This window comes from Eptatretus burgeri, chromosome 6, assembly GCF_056783735.1.
Source record: "Eptatretus burgeri isolate ZD-2024b chromosome 6, Ebu_testis_v1, whole genome shotgun sequence".
NCBI classification, from domain to species: Eukaryota; Metazoa; Chordata; class Myxini; order Myxiniformes; family Myxinidae; genus Eptatretus; species Eptatretus burgeri.
Window position 1 is genome coordinate 52,238,768 of NC_140966.1, and position 19,714 is coordinate 52,258,481.

Here is a 19,714-nt window from a genome sequence, read left to right on the forward strand (position 1 = left end):
GCCAGCCACGTTCCCTGTCACCTGCATTGTTTGAGCCAGAGACTGCATGTGGGCAGCCTGGCTCCCTGCTAACTGCTTTTCTTTTGCAGAGTTCAGTGATCCTGGGCCATGGTTTAGTGTAAAATTTGTAAGTTAAGGTTAAGATGTACTGTAAATATGAGTGCGCCCCCGGCATGTTTGTCTTAGCGCCGGCAATTTTATTTAAGTCGTCCGTGTGAGTGAGTTTGTTTAGGTAGTTACGCAGCCCTCAGGTTATTTATTTTGGGGACACGAATACCATGAATGTCGCACTCAGGGATCCGTAGGTAAAATGTACTAGGGGAAAACTACACATGATGGCACACGAAAATTTGACGACTCGGGACGACTCTGTAAAAAGGGGAGGGGGTAGTGTTGTGGTTACCAAATTCGCAAACCACCATTCAGGTCCCTTAGGTGAGGTATCTCGGTAAGTACATGTGTAGTTAGGCCCAAACCCGTTGTCTAGTGGGAATACATGTCATTTATGCGTGCTGCGACTCTTCAGGATAGCCGTTTTTCTTTTACTATCTTTATTTTGGACCAACCGCCATTGTTACCACCACCAGTCACAACATCAACCACCAACCACAACGCCGCTTCACCACAACCGCCACGACCTTCACGTCACACCTCGCAACCGTCGCATCGCCACCGTTCTTGCGCCGCTTGTGGGTACCCGTGTTGGACTCGTGCAGGGCGCGCGCCGAACAGCGTGTACAAAACCACGGATTTTCTGCTTCAAAAACGGATCAAAAACGACACACGCCCACTTTTGTGCCGTCCAATCGGTGAGCGAGGGGCGATTTGGCCCCGCCTCCAGGGCGTTGGAGGGCGATCGATATATGCAAATTTATGGATCAAAAAGCATTCACGCCCACTTTTTCTCGGGCCAATGGGGAGTGAGGTGAAAGGTCGAAGGGAGGGGGTCAAAGATGAGAGAGCGAAGCCACGGGGCTTATATAAGCGACCGTGTTCGTCAGTCAAGTGGACAGAGAGTTAAGACTTCGCGGGCGGTGGAGTTGGGAAGAAGGAGCAAAAAGGAGCTGGTCGCCGTCGTGTGCGTTGGAGTCGGAGCGGAGGGGACGGAGCTGTGGAGAGGCGGCGAGGGCAGACGAGGGGGTGCTCGCGTCGTGCAGGGAGGCCGACAGCGCGACCTGGCCGAGGTGGAGACGCTCGTCGCGGGACTCGAGGCAGAGTAGGAATCCTCTATACCCCGAGCATCAGCAACCCCCTCCTGTTTCCCCCCCGCGCTGAGATAGTGCGACCAAGGGGGCCCCTTTCCCACCCCCTACCAGACACTGCCCGCGAGGCCCGCGGAGTTGAGGCACCATCGCCGCTCCGCGTCTCATCACCAGACGGGTAGGCCCGACCCGGTCTCGGCCTCAGGCCCGCCTCATCTTTGAGGGTATTCTTTTCCTTGGTTTTGGGTATGTGTTGTCGGCGCCGTCTGTGAAGTAAAATTGTATAAGTGTTGCCGTGTGCTCGCGTAATCGGTATTAGATCTGCATTGTCGCATTTGCTTTTTGTGTAAATTGCATTGTGTTTTTCTTTTCTGTGTGCTTTTGGTGGAATTGAATATGTGTGCTTTCCGTTCGTCGCGAATAAATGTGCTTTGTGTTGAACTGTTTCCCGCTTCGCTTCGTCATTTCTTTCATTGAATCCTCATCTTGCTTCACGTGAAGGGTTGGTGGTGGGCTGAATACGCCCGATAATTAATCGAACCGTCGAGGTCGACGAATAACACCGCTCGGTTATCCCGATAGTACGGAACGGGTCGCTTAAGTGGCCCGTGTCCGAAGTCGACCTGCGGCGAGGTGCGATCGCCCGGTCTACCCTCCGCGTGGGTACTTAGGTAGGTCGAATTTGGCGAGCAACCCTATCCCACGTGGGGGCTGATTGGCTCGATCGCGGTGAGACCGAAAGGTCCACCCGTGACTGGTTCCCGGCGTTAGTCCGAGAGGGTCACGACTGGATTGTCCGTCCGGTGGGCGACGTGCCGCGATTCGAGTTACGTGGCCGTCAGCACGCCGGCGGGCGCGAATCCGTAACAGTATAAATCAATGCGTAAGAGTCCCGAGGCTATGTGGCCGTGTCATAGGACAGATAAATTTGTCTTTCATAGTTGTGCCAACATATTTTTCCCTGTTCATTTATTACAACATTTTGGCTAAATGTTAATGAATAGCAAGCCAATGGAAGCAGTACCTTCACTTTAGAATAAACCCATGTATATCAAGTGCAGCCACACCTGGCTTGCATGTATGTGGAATCATACCTATCCCAGCAGGCTGGTTTCAACGAACAATTCAATAAGCTGCAAAATGTGGGTGCAGATTTTTTCACATTGCTCGATTTTAAAATTACGTTCTTGCACCTTGAAATGATGCAATATTAATCTTTAGTATTTTACTTGTATGTCCCTGTAAGTTTCTTTTTTAATGGAAAGGTCCAACAATCACATTTTATATTTTGTGGACATGGCATACCCCTTTATTGTGCATACATGTATTGGATTTGTTTATACGGCGCGCGACATCTAATCAATCCACTCTGTGCGAGTTGCGTTCTGGAGATGATGTGAACAGTCACGTGACCTGCGGTTCGCTGAAGTCAACTTTTTTGAGGGGTGGGGCATAGCAAGTTGTGAAAAGCACCAGAATTGTTCGAAATATTGGTCTAATTATCCCATCTTTTATTTTAAAAAAGAAATATGGGTGATTTCTTCACTAGGAAGGTCAAGTTAATATATAAATAACCAGAAAGTTTTGAGTGGTATGGGACCTTTAAGGTATCACCGTACTGCTGTTCTGCAGATAAATCAGTTTATATGTTTGCATCCTCCTTTCGATGTCAGTGACTGGCTAACAGGAGTGTCTGGGGAAGTAGAACATGCATGAGGGTGAATCCATGCTTTTTAATCGGCATTTGGTAGGCATCATGAGCGACAAATTTGTTTTGTTGATGGTCTCCGTCAGTTTGAGATTAAAATTGGAGTCACCCCTCCCAGGAAACATCATTCACAGGGGACCATCCCTACCATAGAATCAGAGCAAAATAGGCGGCGGCCAGCAAAATTCAGGCCCTCTTCAAGAAAAGGGCAATTAAGGAGGTAAAGGATCACCAACCACAATCTTTGCTTGGTTACTGTATTTCTCATACCTAAATGCTATCAAGTACTGCGGATAATTCTGAATTTAAAGGAGATAAATCAGTATATTTGAAGGCCCTCTTCACATAAAGACACTCCATTACATCATGCCAATACTGATGGCAAGGGATTGGGCGGTAAGCCAGGACTTAAGAGGATGGATGTTCCCATGCATGCAGTAACCCTTCATCTATTACGATTTGTGTGGGGGAGGGGGGGTCTTCAGATGCACAGCCTTGCCCTTTGGCATAAAGCCCACCCCCGACTATTTAACAGATGGATGCAGGTGATGGCTGTGACACTCATAAACAAGGCTTCGGAATTTTCTGCTGCCTCGACGACTTCAGTGGCCGTGACAACAGATGCCATGGAGAAGGGTTGGGGAGCACACTATCATGGCAATCTTTTGTCCAACAAGCGGTCCCACAAGAAGCTCAAGCTCACATCATGCTAGAGCTGAGGTAAGAGGGTTACAAGCCCAGAATGAACACATTTAGTGTATTTTTTGCCGTGGTGAAAGGGCAATCAGTACTAATCAAGACAGACAACTGCAGTTGTGGTATATAATCGACAAACAGGGAGGGACACACTCCTCCTTTGTCATATGTTGATGGAAGTCTGGGAATGGATCTTTGTGCAACGTACAGTCTGGGGGAAGCAAACTAACTGGCAGATTTTCTGTCAAGAGGACAGTAATTTCTTTTGGAGTGGACACTGCATCCACAGGTCGAAGAGACGATCTTCAAGCATTTCAAGTCTCCAAATATTGACTTGTTTGCGTCATCGCTCAGCCACCACCTTCTAGTGTTCTGTTTTCGGACACAGGTTCAGGCGTCTTTGGCGATGGTCGGCTATGCCATGGTCGGGTATGCCTTCCTGCCGTTAGAGAAGAAGAGAGCAGAAGTCTCCCTGGTGGACCAGACTCCCCTGGCTCGGGGAAATTCTGTGACTGCTAGAGGGGTAAGCAAGGCTACTGACCCTCAGTGATAATATCCTATCCCAACATTGCTCAGGAATGCCCTCCAGGAAACCAGCCCATCTCCAACTAACCCTATGGCATCTCTCAGGTGAATTGTAGAAGAGGCAGGCCTTTCTGCTCCCCCCCTCCCCCCCTGCCGACAAGACGTCGTTCCAGACCCGTTCTGCAATCATGAACTACGCCACTGGGAACCCACCCAAATTACATTTGGTAGTTTAAGACAGCATCAGGATCATGAGGTGGATCAGTGTGTTGCCCAATTAAGAAAGGTGGCTGACTTCCTTGTCTCCCAATTTGACAAGGCATTAGCTTTTGCCAGAATTAGAGGTTACCATACAACTATTGTGGTGGTTCAAGAAGGTTTTCTGAAAGGTTCTTCAGTTAAACCATTGAGCAATTCTGACCAAACCATCCAGGTCCTCCTTTTGGAAAAGGCATCCATTGAAACAGTTTGCTCCATCATAGAGTCTGCCTTTGGTTCCCCAAAGCGTGGCTCAGATGCCGTATGATCCTTTCGAGGCTGTCTGTCTGTAGCATCTATCAGAAAAGACGGCCTTTCTCATGGCTATAGCCTCGGAGAAGAGACGCAGCACGATCCAGGCTCTCACAGTGGCCAGTGGCACATTTGGTTTGAGCCAAGGTCTGAGGCTGATCCTCCATGCAAATTTCTTGGCCAGAAACCAAGGGTAGGCCTCAGCCTCAGTGGAGGTGGTCCTCCAAAACCTACCAACCTCCTCCGTTGAGGAAAAACGAGCATGTCTGGGAGGAGAAATGCGGTGTTATTTAGACAACACAGAGCATCTCCGAGTATCGCCGCAACCCTTTATCAGTGCGAGGCCATCACAAAAGGTAGTTTCCTGCGATAGTTTCACGTTGGATTGCATCAGCAATCTGCGTGGCTGATGATGGTGACCTTATCACTGATAGAGTAAGGGCCAACAACACAAGAGGGATTAGCACTTCCTGGGCTCTCTTCTAGTGTGCTGCCCTTGATGACATCCAAATGGTTGCCCACTGGCAAGCACTGACTTTTGTGTTGTGTTACCCGAGAGATGTGCAAGATGGAGACTCTTCCTTTGCTAAAGCCTGCCTCTCCACAGCGAGTCATACCTCTCAGTTATCCCTATAATTTCCAAAGGGAACGCCTCTAGTCATGACACCACCAACTGTCACTCGGTGCCAATTTAACTTATTTGAAGATACTTGACAGGTAGGTACAAGTTAAGAATGTAGATTGTAATGACAATTCTATCGTGGAGTAACTGATACTTACCTATCAAGCCCACCCCAACTCCACTATTAAGGAATAGGTCCACCAGTACTTTGTGGTGGTGCTCCGCAGGATGAAGTGCTGGGTCACCAAGCAATGCACTATGGGTGTGAGCTGGACGTGACCATTGGAGTTTTGGGAAGCGAGTTTTCGATATACCGGTATGGGAACTTTGAATATACCAGTATACCAAAAAATAAATAATGTGGTAGATCACCAACAAATCAAACAAAGGTATTTACAATCTTTAAATACCGTACATGATTTTAAAAACATTTGATGCACTCAGCTACACCTGAAAACAGTGGAACACAGGACCTCAAGACGTACCAGGAAGTATTACAGTCGGTTTGAAATTTTAACCCTCAGCATCAGAGCACCATACAAGCAATCCCGTTTTTCTTTACCCTTGTGGCTGTTTCGAAAGCAATTTCCAATTGGTTACATAATATGAATCGGGTGTGCTTTAGAAAGCTTGTGCTGATTGCCGACACAGCGATAGTCATACCGGTACAATGAACCATTTCGAATACAAGTTGAAGTTGGAAGTAAAATATCCATTCTCATCATGGGGAAAAAACAAAACATCACCGTGTAGGAAAAATTTGAAAAATTATCGTGTGTCAATGATGTGCACATCATATATGAATATGTAATGGACCATTAGACCATTGCGTATTTTTGGAACCTGTGTTTCCAGAAGAAAAGAAAAAAATTATCCAGATGATATATTGATACCGACGGAGTCCAATATTGCATTTATTGAAATGACAGAAGTTGGCAAATTGTTCACATTTTAAATGCATAGCAAGATTGCTCACATGTTTACCAGTCGAGCATAATAGGTATGAGCATACGCAGATAACAGGTCACAGCATACACAATACATAAGCTTAGATAAAGTCATAAATTAAAACAATTCCAAACATACAGTATCTCACAAAAGTGAGCACACCCTTTACAAAAATGTACATATTTTGTTGTAACTTTTTACTTAGATGTATTATAAAAACACAAGACTCAAAGAAATGATAGAGTACACATTCTGTCATACATGTACAGGCCCAAAACATTTATTCTGTGGAAACAATGTGGCAAACTGGGCATATCTGTGAAAAGGTGGGGGGTGGGGCAACAAAAGTGAGTACACCCTCTGTACTCTCACATTGAAGCGTTATTGTTTTCAGTATTTTGTATGTCCACCATTGTTTATGAGCACAACAGCTAATCTACTCGGTATGGAGTTGACCAGTGTTCCACATGTCTTTGCTGGGATCCTGTTACACTCCTCTGCAATGACTTCTCGAAGTTGGACACCTTTCGGTCCTTAACCTTACATTTCAGGATGCCCCACAGGTGTTTTATTGGGTTTAGATCAGGTGACATGCTTGGCCACTCCAACACATTGACCTTCGACTTCTTCAGAAATGCAGTTGTCCGCTTGGAGCGATGCTTCCGATCGTTTTCGTGCTGAAATACAGCTCCTCTACCAAGTTTTCGCAGTGAGGGTAACATATTCTCCTTCAGGATGTCACAGTGCATCGTAGAATCCATGTTTCCCTCGATGAACTTGAGCTCTTCAGTACCGGCAGCACTCATGCATCCCCAAACCATGACATTACCACCACCATGCTTGACAATAGGGATAACGCACTTGTCTTGGTACTGTTCCCCAGGTCGCTGCCAGACACGCCGCACTCCATCAGATCCAAACAAATTTATCTTCGTTTTATCAGACCAGAGGACATGTTGCCAGTAGTCCAGGGGCTTGGATTGATGTGTTTAAGCAAACTGTTTGTGAGCTAACTTGTGGCTCTGCTTCAGGAGAGGCTTATGCCTTGGACGACGCCCATGCAACCCAATACGATGGAGTGTGTGACGTATGGTTTGCGCACTAACAGACTGGCCAGAAGCTGTAGAAATCCCTTCAGCAATCTTGGCGGCACTTTGTCGTCTGTCTTGGAGAACTAGATTCTGAACTTGGCGAACGGTACGTGCAGTCATCTTTGCTGGTCTGCCCTGGCGAGCGCAACTCATTGTTGTATGCTTCTTGGAGAACCTCTGGATGACCTTGGCCACGGTGTTGGGGCTTACTTTCAAAGAAGCACTGATCTTCTTGTATCCTTGGCCATCTTTATGTTGGGCAACGATTCGATCTTTGACATCTTTCGAGAGCTCTTTACCATGAGGAGCCATGCTGCATTCTCAGTGGCAATTGGTACAGTATTTCCTATGCAATTATTTTTTCAGCAAGCAGATAGACAATTACTGCATTGAGTACACTTCTTCACTTTTAACATACCAGGGAGGTTGCAGCTCTATGAACATTGTGTGTATCGTTTGGTGCTTATATGTACCTTGAACACTCTGACTTAAATATGCAGAAAATGATGAAAATGGAAGCTGTTTTACCATGCTTGACTTGCTTCTTGTGCAAATAGCAGGGGCGTTCTCACTTTTGTTGTCTCCTCTTTCAGAAATATTCGTAATATAACACATTGTTTTTATGGAATGGCAGTTTTGTGCCTGCATACATATTGCAGAATGTCTACTCTGTCATCAACTCTAAGCTTTTGCTTCGAGTACAGCTGCTTAAAAAGTTACACTGAATTATTTACATATTTGTGAGGGGTGTACTCACTTTTGTGAGATACTGTATATATACATACATACATATCTACTATATAAATGGCAGTCCTTCTGTCTGTCCGTGTGGTTTTTTTTGTAACGAATAAGCTCCTCGACCAGTGAACCGATCTTGATGAAACTTTACAAATATATAGAACTAACATTCAGCTCCAGGATGCGCTAAGTGGCTCTCCATAAAAATGAAAAAAAGCCTTTCGAATAGTGCGCCGGCGTATTAATCGTAACAAAAGGATTCACGGTTAAAAACGCGAGGGTTTTTTGAAATACAAAATGTTCGTATTCGTTGACTTTTTAAACATACACATTCTCCTCCTGTTATTTGAATTATTGAACTGCACGCGCACAGCAACAGCTAACTGCTGATAGATCTGCTCATGAAGGAGTCAGTCAAGCAGAGTCAGCTGCAAAGCGAGAGAGCGAGAGAGAGTCGTCTTACTGCTGATATATCTGCTCATAAACGAGCGAGGCAAGCAGAGTCGGCTGCAGAGAGAGAGCATCGCCTAACACCGACGGGCGAGAGAAGCACAAAACTCACGTTCCAGCTTTCTAGGTCCGGGTTTTGGCAGGACATCAAGGACAGTTTCCACTGCTGCGAGAAACTGAGTGGCTCAAGGCCGCCTTCAACTATGACCTCTCTGAGGATTACGGCAGCATGAGGAATGAGGAAAGCCTTCCTTCCATAAATCTGAGGAATAAAAGAAGCCTTCCTAATTTTCTCCATACAAATAATGCCTCAGTCTAACTAGCGTGAGGAAAATAGGGCAAATTTCCCGGGTATTACCGGGTACTTCAGCTAGTACATACATAAATACATGGGGAATTTGTGCCACAGTGCGTCGCTGTGTCCACTTTGTCAATACTCCAGGGGTCTCCGTTTGACCATCCCTGAGGTAGATGCCTGGCCCATCCCCATCACCTATTCAAAGGGACCGCCTCAGGTTAACCCGAGGAGACCGCCATCTGGTGAACAACACCTTCGCACCACCTCAGCATTTCTGTGGAGTTAAGCATTTTTATGGTGGCCAGATTGCAAATCCTACCATCAACCTCCGAGGAAAGGTAACCCACTGCAGGACGATGTCCACAGACACAGTTGGGCACCAGATATGGATGGCCGTTAGCTCACGAGGAGCTCCTCTGCCCTTTGAAAGGTTTTGTTTTTAATTTTGCAGTGTTTCCACATCCATACACCCTTGTCATCAGAAGGACCTGGCAGGGGAGGCCGATTTAGTTACCAACACTCGACCATGAACAGGTTTTACATGATACCTGTCGCAAATCACTGATCTGATCTGGGTTGACCTGACAATCTGGGTTGGGTGTCACCGTATCGGCAAGGCTGCCCTGTACCGTCTGTGCTGTGTCACGTGATTGGGTTTTCGTATATCATGCCTCGCCCGCTAGGGGTGGCAGGAATGTGCTTCTGGTCGCGCAATAAAGCGGAGCTGATGCTGGCACGCTTGCTTCTCGTGTTCCACTGCACCTCGTACACTCTAGTTGGCGCCGAGGATGGTTGAAAACGGACTTGTGCCCGTTTTCGTCGGAGACGACTTCGGATTGTTTTCAGAACAATTGGAATGCTATTTCCACGCGAATGATGTGGTCGACGAGAGCAAACAGAAGTCGATCTTGCTCGCTTCGCTTTCGGCGGAGCATTATCGACTACTGCGTGATTTGGTGGCGCCGAACAAGCCCCGGGATGACGGCCTGTCGTTTCGGGACATTGTGCAGAAGATGAAAGCACACATGGCGCCAGAGAAGTCATTACAACTCGCTCGATACCAGTTAGATCGCCTCTCGAAGGGTGCAGAGGAACACGTCGCTGATTTCATGGCGCGGATTAAGCATTCTTCCGTGGCATGCAAGTTCACGGCAGAGGAGCGTCCAGCTCGGCTCAGAGATCGTTTTATTGCTGGTTTACAAGATGCGAAGATGGTTTCAGCGATTTTACGGCTGAAGGGTGAAGCCATTACATTCGACTCTGCAGTCAGCGCGGCTACAGCGGTCGAGCAGACTCGCGGGGATGTTCGAGCCATCACCGGCCACGCGGGGTCGCGAGCACCCCGGGACGCGCGAACGACCTTCGATGTGGGTCGGACGTCGCCGCACGTACGGCGAGGTGACCCCGCGGACGTGTTTGGGATGCGGACGTCGACACCTGCGCCGTGCGTGCCTGTATAAAGGCACCATGTGTTTGAATTGTCACAAGGTGGGTCATCTGACGCGTGTGTGCCGTGGGGCGCCGGCCACCGTTAAGGTCATGGACGGCGATGTGCGAGGCGACCCGGGGCGGAACCGGCGGCCGTTGATGGGCCCGTTTTCAATTGGCCCGGCGGCGGCGCGCCCGATGACGGTGGAAGTCGAAGTGAACAAAACGCCGATCACGTTCCAGGTCGATACGGGAGCAGCTGTGTCGCTCATCGGCGAACAGACCACGCGTAGACTCAACGGCCTGAAGCTTATCAGGTCAAACCTCACGCTGTTCACGTACACCCGCGAGAAGATAACGCCAGTCGGGATGGCAGACGTGTCTGTGCGATACCAAGGCCAGGTCGCCACGCTTCGGGTGTACGTCGTGCGGGGGAGGGGACCATCTCTCCTCGGCCGAGATTGGCTGGCCCGCATCAGGCTAGACTGGGCCGCAGTTCACCTTGTGCAACCCGTGCCGAGCCGATGGGAGGATCAGTTGGAGAAGATTCTTCAAAGACATCAAGGGCTGTTTGGCGACGACCTTGGGAAACTCAAGGGCATGGAGGCAAAACTCTTCCTGAAGGAGGGGGTAGTTCCTCGGTTTTGTAAACCACATCCGGTGCCGTATGCCCTGCGGGACAAGGTCAAGGGTGAACTAGATAGGATGGAGGCCTGTGGAGTGATCGAACGGGTGTCGTGCTCAGATTGGGCCACCCCGGTTGTCACGGTGCTGAAACGGAATGGACACGTCCAATTGTGCGGGGACTTCAAATCCACAGTTAACACGGGGCTCAGCGTGGAGCAATATCCACCGCCGTCAATCGATTAAATATATGCACGATTGGCGGGGAGCCAATACTTCACGAAGCTGGACCTGCGTGATGCATATTTTCACCTGCCGATGGATCCCAGGAGTAGCAAGCTTTTGACAATCAACACGCGTCAAGGACTCTATCGATATACCCGACTCTGTTTTGGGATTGCTTCGGCCCCAGCTTTGTGGCAGAAAGCCATGGATCAAGTTTGCATTGGCCTGCCCCCTCAGACCTACCTGGACGATGTGCTCATTGCGGGGAAAACGGCGGACGAGCATCTTGCGAACATTGCCCAAGTGCTGACAAAGTTAGAAGCGTGCGGCCTGCGCTTGAACAGGGACAAGTGCGCGTTCTTCAAGCAGCACTTGGAATACCTCGGGCACATCATCACGCCAGAGGGGCTGTTGAAAGGTCCTCGAAAGGTGGAAGCGATTCAACACATGCCACCGCCTCGCGACAAGACGCAGCTGCGCTCGTTCATTCGTATGGCCCAGTATTACCAAAGGTTCGTGCGAGGGCTCAGCTCACAACTTGCGCCGTTAACACGGTTGCTAAGGAAGGACGAGCGCTGTGCCTGGGGGCCTGCACACCAGGCGTCGTTTGACCGGGTTAAACGGCTGCTCACAGAGGATACGGTCCTCTTGCACTACGAGCCTGCGCGTCCGCTCCTATTGGCATGCGACAGCTCTGCATATGGCATCGGGGCAGTGCTCTCCCACAGGATGGACGATGGTTTCGAGTGGCCTGTTTGTTTTGCATCCCGGACCCTGTCCGCAGCAGAGCGGGGATATGCCCAGATCGAGCGCGAGGCTCTCAGCCTCGTCTGGGGTGTGCGGAGGTTTCATCAATACCTGCTGGGGCGGCATTTCACTTTGCAGACGTATCACAAACCGCTTCAATTCATCCTGAGACCCGAACGCGGGGTGCCGGTGGTTGCGGCCGCGCGAATACAGCGGTGGTGTCTGTTTCTGGGTGCTTACGATTATGATATTCAGTTCCGAAGCACTGAGAAGCATGCTAACTGCGACGGGCTCTCACGCTTGCCGTGTGCGGAGGGTCCAGCTGCGTCTGAGTTGTGTGTTCGCGCTGGGCCAGGTCCAATGCGGGCCGGTCACGGCCAGACAGGTCGCGGTGGAATCGGCTCGTGATCCGGTGCTTGCCCGTGTCGTCCAGGTGATTTCTACGGGGAATTGGAGCGATCTGCCTTCGACACTGGCATTTCAACCTTTCATGTCACGCGCATCGGAGCTGTCGTTGGTCCAACGGTGCGTTATGTGGGGAATGAGGATGGTGATTCCACCGAAGTTCAGGCAGCGGTGTTTGGAAGAACTGCATGTCAGTCACCTTGGCATCGTGAAGACCAAGAGTCTTGCTCGTAGCCTGTTGTGGTGGCCGGGGTTGGACAAAGACATTGAGCAGTTGGTTAAGCGATGCGCCACGTGCCAAATAATGCTGATAACCCGCATTGAGCTTCGGGACTATGGCCTGCGCCAGCCAGAGCCTGGCAGAGGGTCCATGTAGATTTTTCGGGGCCGGTTAATGGCAAGATGTTTTTGATTGTGATCGATGCATTCTCAAAATGGCCAGAGGTTGTAGTAATGCAGCATACGTCAGCACACACAACAGTAGAGAAACTGCGGACAATCTTTGCTAATAAAGGTTTACCGGAGATCCTGGTCTCTGATAATGGTCCGCAGTTCATCGCGGGTGTATTTGATGAGTTTATGCGCCAAAATGGTATTCGACATCTAAGGTCCGCACCGTATAATCCTGAGACGAATGGGAAAGCTGAGTCGTTTGTTAAGATGTTGAAACGGGCTTTGCGCAGGGGGGGGGGGGGGGATTGCACCTTTGCAGACGGTGGTCGGTCTTTTTGCTCCATTACAGGAACGCAGTTCATCCTGTCACGGGTGATTCACCTGCCATTCGTCTCTATGGACGGGCATTGCGGTCCAGACTGGATTTGCTGCGACCTGGAGGGTCGGGGAGTGGGGCGGTGTCGCGTCCGACGCGGCTGTGCGGCTTCGATGTGGGACAGCGGGTAATGGTGTGCGATTATTTCCACGGTTCCAAATGTGTGCCGGCGGTGGTCTCTGTGGTACTGGGGCCGGCGAATTGCATTGTGCGGACTGATGGTGGAGATGTGTGGAAGCGGCACGTGGACCAAATGCATGATTGCTGTTCAGCGTCACCCCCCCCCCAACACACCTCCCCGGGCCGAACGATGTGGGACCCCCACCTGTAATGTCGCCGGAACCTGAGGTTGTATCGCCAGGGCCAGATGTGCCGACGCCAAGGGGGTCTTCGCCTGATGCTGTCCTACCCGGGGACGTCGGGCAGGCTGGTCGGCCGAGGGCGGTTGGTATTGCGGGTGGCGCGGGTCCGGCGAGGGTGTGACCTCGACCGAGCCGGGAGGCGTCTGAGCCTGGACTGTCTGGCGGCGCTGCCCGTCCAAGGCGGGTCAGGGTGCGGCCGCGGTACTTGGAGGATTATGAGTGTTGATGGGTTTCAGGTGGTCGTGTTATGATTGTCCTTTCATCATTTGACTTGTCATTTTACGAGGGGAGGAGTGTGCTGTGTCACGTGATTGGGTTTTCGTATATCATGCCTCGCCCGCTAAGGGTGGCAGGAATGTGCTTCTGGTCGCGCAATAAAGCGGAGCTGATGCTGGCACGCTTGCTTCTCGTGTTCCACTGCACCTCGTACACTCTACCGTCTAGCGTAACATAGTGCAGAGCTCCAGTCCTCAAGCGATATCCAAACCCAAGCCTCTGAGTAGTCAGATTACAGGCACACACGACAATGCCCAGCACAACATCCTTTCCACGCAAAGTACAATTCCAGACCTGTGCTGCTATCATGAAGAGTGAGAGTCTTTTTCAAAACCTTTTGTGTTTTATAGAAACTTCTCTCTGTCCATCATGTACATTATTGATATAATTACATTCAGTTTCTTAAATCTCTTCAAACATTTACTTTCTCTTCCCTTACTGTAAATCCTTCAATGGTAGAAAATCATACTGATATAGGTTTGTGGTAACTATATCAATTAGTAAAGTAACTGGAAATTTAGATGTCCTCCAAATAAAGCACTATCCATGGTTTGCAATAATATGGGCCTGGTGGGGTGATGGCTTTTCACCACCTGAAAAGTCCAATTAACCAGGACTCAGAGAGTACCAATTGTATGAGTTTCTTCAACAACACCAACTGCCAAAATAAGCAGATGGCGTTTTCACAAGGCTAGATCAGAGTTTAGCCAATTGTACATGCCTAACATACACGAATCAAAAGAACGATTGAGCAAATACAGTATTACAAAAGCAAGGTATTGTGGGTTTGTTCAAATAAATCCACAAACTCCAACAATGCATGTACGTTCGGGATCTTGAAGCAGTTTTGAGCCCCCATAAATGATAAACATATACAGTGGGGAGAACCAGTATTTGATTCAGACGTGTGTGTGTGTGTGTGTGTGTGTGTGTGTGTGTGTGTGTGTGTGTGTGTGTGTGTGTGTGTGTGTGTGTGTGTGTGTGTGTGTGTGTGTGTGTGTGTGTGTGTGTGTGTGTGTGTGTGTGTGTGTGTGTGTGTGTGTGTGTGTGTGTGTATTTTTATTTTTAAACAACATCCAGAGGACAGATCCATTTACATCAATTTAACTGAATACAATATAAACACCCATGATAATCAAACATTGTACACCTACAGTGGGGAGAACAAGTATTTGATACACTGCCGATTTTGCAGGTTTTCCCACTTACAAAGCACGTAGAGGTCTGTAATTTTTATCAAAGGTACACTTCAACTGTGAAAGACGGAATCTAAAACAAAAATCCTGAAAATCAAATTGTATGATTTTTAAAAAAATAATTTGCATTTTATTGCACGAAATCGTCAGCGTCAGCGTGAGCCTGCAAATGTTAAAGTTTTTGGTACAAGTTATTTCCTTTCTAATGTTTTTGTCTACCACACTATTTTTTACTGATTACAATATACAAATACATATATTGCTTTGAAATTATTTGGATCAGACTTCACTGCTTTATAAAAAATATTATTAGACCAGTCTTTAAAAACGATAAATGTATAAACAGGCGAGCATTGGGTGGCTTTGACACCAACTCTGGTTTTTTTTGTTTTCAAATTGACGTGCAATATCAAGTTTCGTTCAAATCAGGCAAGGAAAAAAGTGATTAAAAAATAAATTCCCGATTCAGTGAAGTACTCTTCGGGATTATTTGATCAATGTAAACAACATCAGCGGTATAGTTTGCTGGAGGTTTATTTAGATCCTCGTGGAGGATCTCCAAGTCTTACTCATGTTGTTGTTCTTCATCTTCTTCTTGTGGACTTTTTTGTTTCACAGCCTACAGTTTTCATCGAAACGTCCTGAACCTTGGCATATATATGTAAAAATACCCTGCGCAGACAGTCACCATCTCAGATTTTGAAAACTCCTTCAAGAAAAAAAAAGTTATGATGTCAAAATATTTCCGCGAATGGAAATCGCCTAAAAATTATCTCCGAAACTGGGCAAGCTTTTTGAATTGTTTGCGGGAATAGAGCCGGACATTAGCACAGATAATTTATCACAAACCTGATACATCACAATGACGTCATCATTAAGAGGACCTTAGCTCATTTGAGCGTTTTTTTTTTTTTTAATCAACCGCTGTCACAACGGGAACCCAAAGGGTTCACAGGTCATCTTGTACATTATAAAGCTTGAAAATAAAATAAGCCAACAATGACTTGACTTGACTTGCCAAAGGCTCAGTATAAGCACTTCAAAATAATATTATTCCATCTTTTCCTATCTCCGAGAAGTCGAGGGGCAAGGATCGAGTTAATGTTGGCTGCAGTCAGATCCTGTCTGATTGTCAGACTATTTTGTTCCCTCTGCCAACAAAGGTGAAGGTTACATTTTCACCCCTCTCGGTCTGTTTGTTAGTTGCAAAATCGAAGATTTTTCAAGTAAATTGGTCAGTCGATTTTGGTATTCTGTGTCTGTCTGTCACCTTCAGGTCACAATTTTAAACCAATCTTCACTAAACTTCACCGCATGGTAGAGTTTGTCATGAGGAAGAAGCCTATTGTTAAGGTCTAAGGTCAAAGGTCAACAAATTCCACCCCAACCCGCAGACCTCCTTCAGGCTCGATTTTTTTTTTTAATTACCACTAGTACATGCCCGTAAGAAAGAAAAAAAAAATAAAAAAATAAAAAAAAAACATTTCATTAATAAATACATATTCAAACAGCGAGCAACAAACAACAACCACACAGGCCGTTTCTTCGCTCCCGCGTGCCCGTACGTGCGTGGCTCCGGAAGTTCGCATATTATTCGCAATTTGGTTTTAATGCCCAAATATTCAATTAGCGCCAACGTATTTTGCCTTTTCGCAATGTCATCGCAAGGAAAAACAAAGAGAAGAGAAGAGAGAGAAAAAAAAATTACTTCCTGGTTCGGAGCACACCAGCTCACTCTGATGTTACCGAAATTTATGCACCGTCTAATATGAAAATGATCATAACTTGGGGCATTGTGTTTATCTATAAATGCGCATAAGAAATCGAGAAATTATTAGAATACACGAAGTCATCACTCTCCGGAAGTCCGTACGTTGTAACCCGTAATGGGGAATGCGGCTGAGCTTCCCTTCCCCATCGGCCACGCCCACGCAACGAGTCTTGTCATTGGTTTGGTAAATAAATGGCCATAACTTGGGGAGCACTTGTCCGATTAATATCAAACCTTGAAAAGGCACATCCTCAGGTCCCCAGCAATATACATGGCAAGTTTCAATTAGATCGGACTAGTGGTTGTCGAGAAACAGCGGTCACAGACACAGATTGCTGGAATTATAGATAGATGAACAAACCTTGGTACATACAGGGTGATAAAAGTTGTGATGAAGTTTCATCTAAGTCATGTGTGTAATTTCAGAGAAGTTGGTGCAAATATTTGGAGACAGACAGGACAGACGACGTGCCATCCAGTAAGCTCCCCGGAACTTTCCAGGTGAGCTTAAAATAGGATCGCGCATCCGGAAGCTCACCTGGATCAGGAGCAGTCACTCAACCCCCCCCCCCCCAGAGACATTGATTTTCTTTATGCCGTGAACAAACTTTACTAGACCATGGGTGATGAAGGTTGTGGTTGTTTCATCGAAATTGTGTGTGGTTTCAGAGAAGAAGGCAAATAGCTAATTTGGGAGGGTAATTCCCCCCCACATTAATGTCAGATTCGGAATCCTCGTGGTTGACTTACCCGAAAAAGTGTCTTTGTGCATGATTCTAGATAGTGGGGCAACTTGGCACAACAATTGAGCATTTTGTGAGGAAAGCACCAAATTTGGCACACTCGTAGCCTATCATATTATGAACAGATTTGGATATTGGGCAATCTCAAAATTTTTGATGGCAGTGAAAAAAATATATATATATATATATTAAAAAAATAAAAATAAAAAAAATAAAAAAATAAAATAAAAAAAAAATCGCTGCCACAGCCATCAGCCGCTGAATTTGACATGGCCTAATTTTTTTTCCACTGCCATCAAAAATTTTGAGATTGCCCAATATCCAAATCTTCATAATATGATAGGCTACTCGTGTGCCAAATTTAGTGCTTTCCTCACAAAATGCACAATTGTTATGCTATATTTAGCTAAGTTGCCCCACTAAGGTGCTCTGGTTCAAAACTTAATTTTTCAAGATGGCACCACGAGCTGACTTGGATTTGGGCCTCTGAAAAAAAAAATGCCAGGATTTTTGGGAGGGACATGGGGCTAAATTTTTTTTTATAAACGGTCAATCGAAGTCAAATCAATCATCAAACCCAACCAGGCAGAGAGTGGTCACGGAATTGAGGTTCTTGACCTAACTATTTGCTACATCACGGGTGGTGAAGACGGTGGTCAAGTTTCATCGGAATTGTGTGTGGTGTCGTTTTTGAGAAGAAAGCAAATACCTATTTTGGGAGGCAACTCCCGTAGACCCCCGCCCCCCCCCCCTTAGAGCCCGATTTTTTTAGCAGCGTCTCGTGTAGCGAACGCTGCTCATAGAGAGCTCGGCGTTGTTCTTCTTCTTGTGAAGACAAAACCTTAATCTCTCGGACTCGGCTCTTGTATATACAAGATCCGGATCTCCTTAAATACTGAGCACATGTACACATCCTCACATAGATGGTGCCTTTTGAGAGCGTCTATCATGAACTTTTAAATATATTCGGACATTTGCTTTAAAGTTTCGAAAAGTTCACGTTACTATTTAAAGATTATTCCATTTATCGTATTGTAATTTCGTAAATACATTATTTATTTCGTAAATACACGATAAATCGTAAATACGTAAATACATTATGACGCGTTTCGCGATTGGCTTCATGAAGGCACGTGACGAAATATCGGAAGTTTTTTTTTTGTTTTTTTGTTTTTGTTTTGTTTTTTGTTTTTTAGCCGACAAAACCTTTAGGACGCTGCTCGTTGACACATTTGTCCTTGTTTTTTTTTTAATGCCATGAACAAACTTTTCCACACACAAGGTGATGAAGGCTGTGGTAAAGTTTCATCGAAATCCGCTACGTAGTTTCAGAGAAGTTACAAGTATTTGTGGACGGACGGACGGGCCATCCCATAAGCTCCCCCTTCACTCCGTTCCAGGTGAGGTAATGATCATTGACTTATGGTTAAAATGTTATGATTACATTCGACAAGCATGTCAAACTGTACTTCAAACACACATATACATATATATATATATATATATATATATATATATATATATATATATATATATATATATATATATATATATATTCAGTAATGATAACATTCGATCTTTCCGTGAAAGGAACCTCTGTGTTCTACAAGATGCTGATATTCGCATCATTTTCATTGATACGATTTCCATCATCGACGATTCACCATTCTCCTTCCGAGTGAAAAGAAACACCACAACATCTTCTCCGCCCCTCATACAGCACCAGTCATCACCGACACAAAACATCAAATGTAAAACGCAACACAAGCGAAAACGATGTAGGCCAGAAATTTAATACCAATACCACTTCTTACAAAATGTTTTGGTAAAACTAAATCACAAAAACGAACCTCGTTTGACGACGTGCATGTTAGCTTCGAGGAGAAGTAAAACCTGCAAATTAAACCAGACCAGGTAAAAGTAAATAAAAACAACAAAGTTAAACCACTTGAGGAACAAGAACGACGCTGTGAGTGAAATTCCCGCAACCCTGTTCAGCAGAAATTATTCAGTACTTTTTTCCCGCTCGTTACGTCACTTCCTGCGTTCATAAATTTTTTTTTATTTTTTTTTTTTAAGTAAGCAAGTATTTCTTTCTTACACGTTATATCTTTATTCAACACCTTTCATCTTGCGAGTTCAAGCGAGTATCCTTTGACTGCAATGTGTTAAGAGCCGTTATTTTTCCGTCATGCCGAGCGGGTGGTAGATCGGACGGCATCCAAAACCTTCAAACGACACATATATCCATGTTTTTATTTTTATTTTAATAATGCAGTCTGTCAAGAATATCTTTATGGGTAAGACACCGCACATCATGATAATTGTTAATTTTGATCACCCAGCTGCATTGTTCGAAAGTTTGAACAGTCATTGTAAT

At 46.4% G+C, this 19,714-nt stretch overlaps 1 protein-coding gene across 1 annotated transcript in view; it reads right to left on the bottom strand.

Annotated features, from left to right (window-relative positions):
* RRM1 (ribonucleotide reductase catalytic subunit M1) overlaps window positions 1-19,369 on the bottom strand; it is a 399,179-nt gene extending 379,810 nt beyond the window's left edge. The window contains exon 1 of the mRNA XM_085885025.1: window positions 19,185-19,369. Within this exon, the coding sequence (XP_085741151.1) occupies window positions 19,185-19,203 (19 nt within the window). The 5' untranslated portion in view covers window positions 19,204-19,369. The remainder of the gene's footprint in view (window positions 1-19,184) is intronic.
* Between the last annotated feature and the right edge of the window lie 345 nt (window positions 19,370-19,714).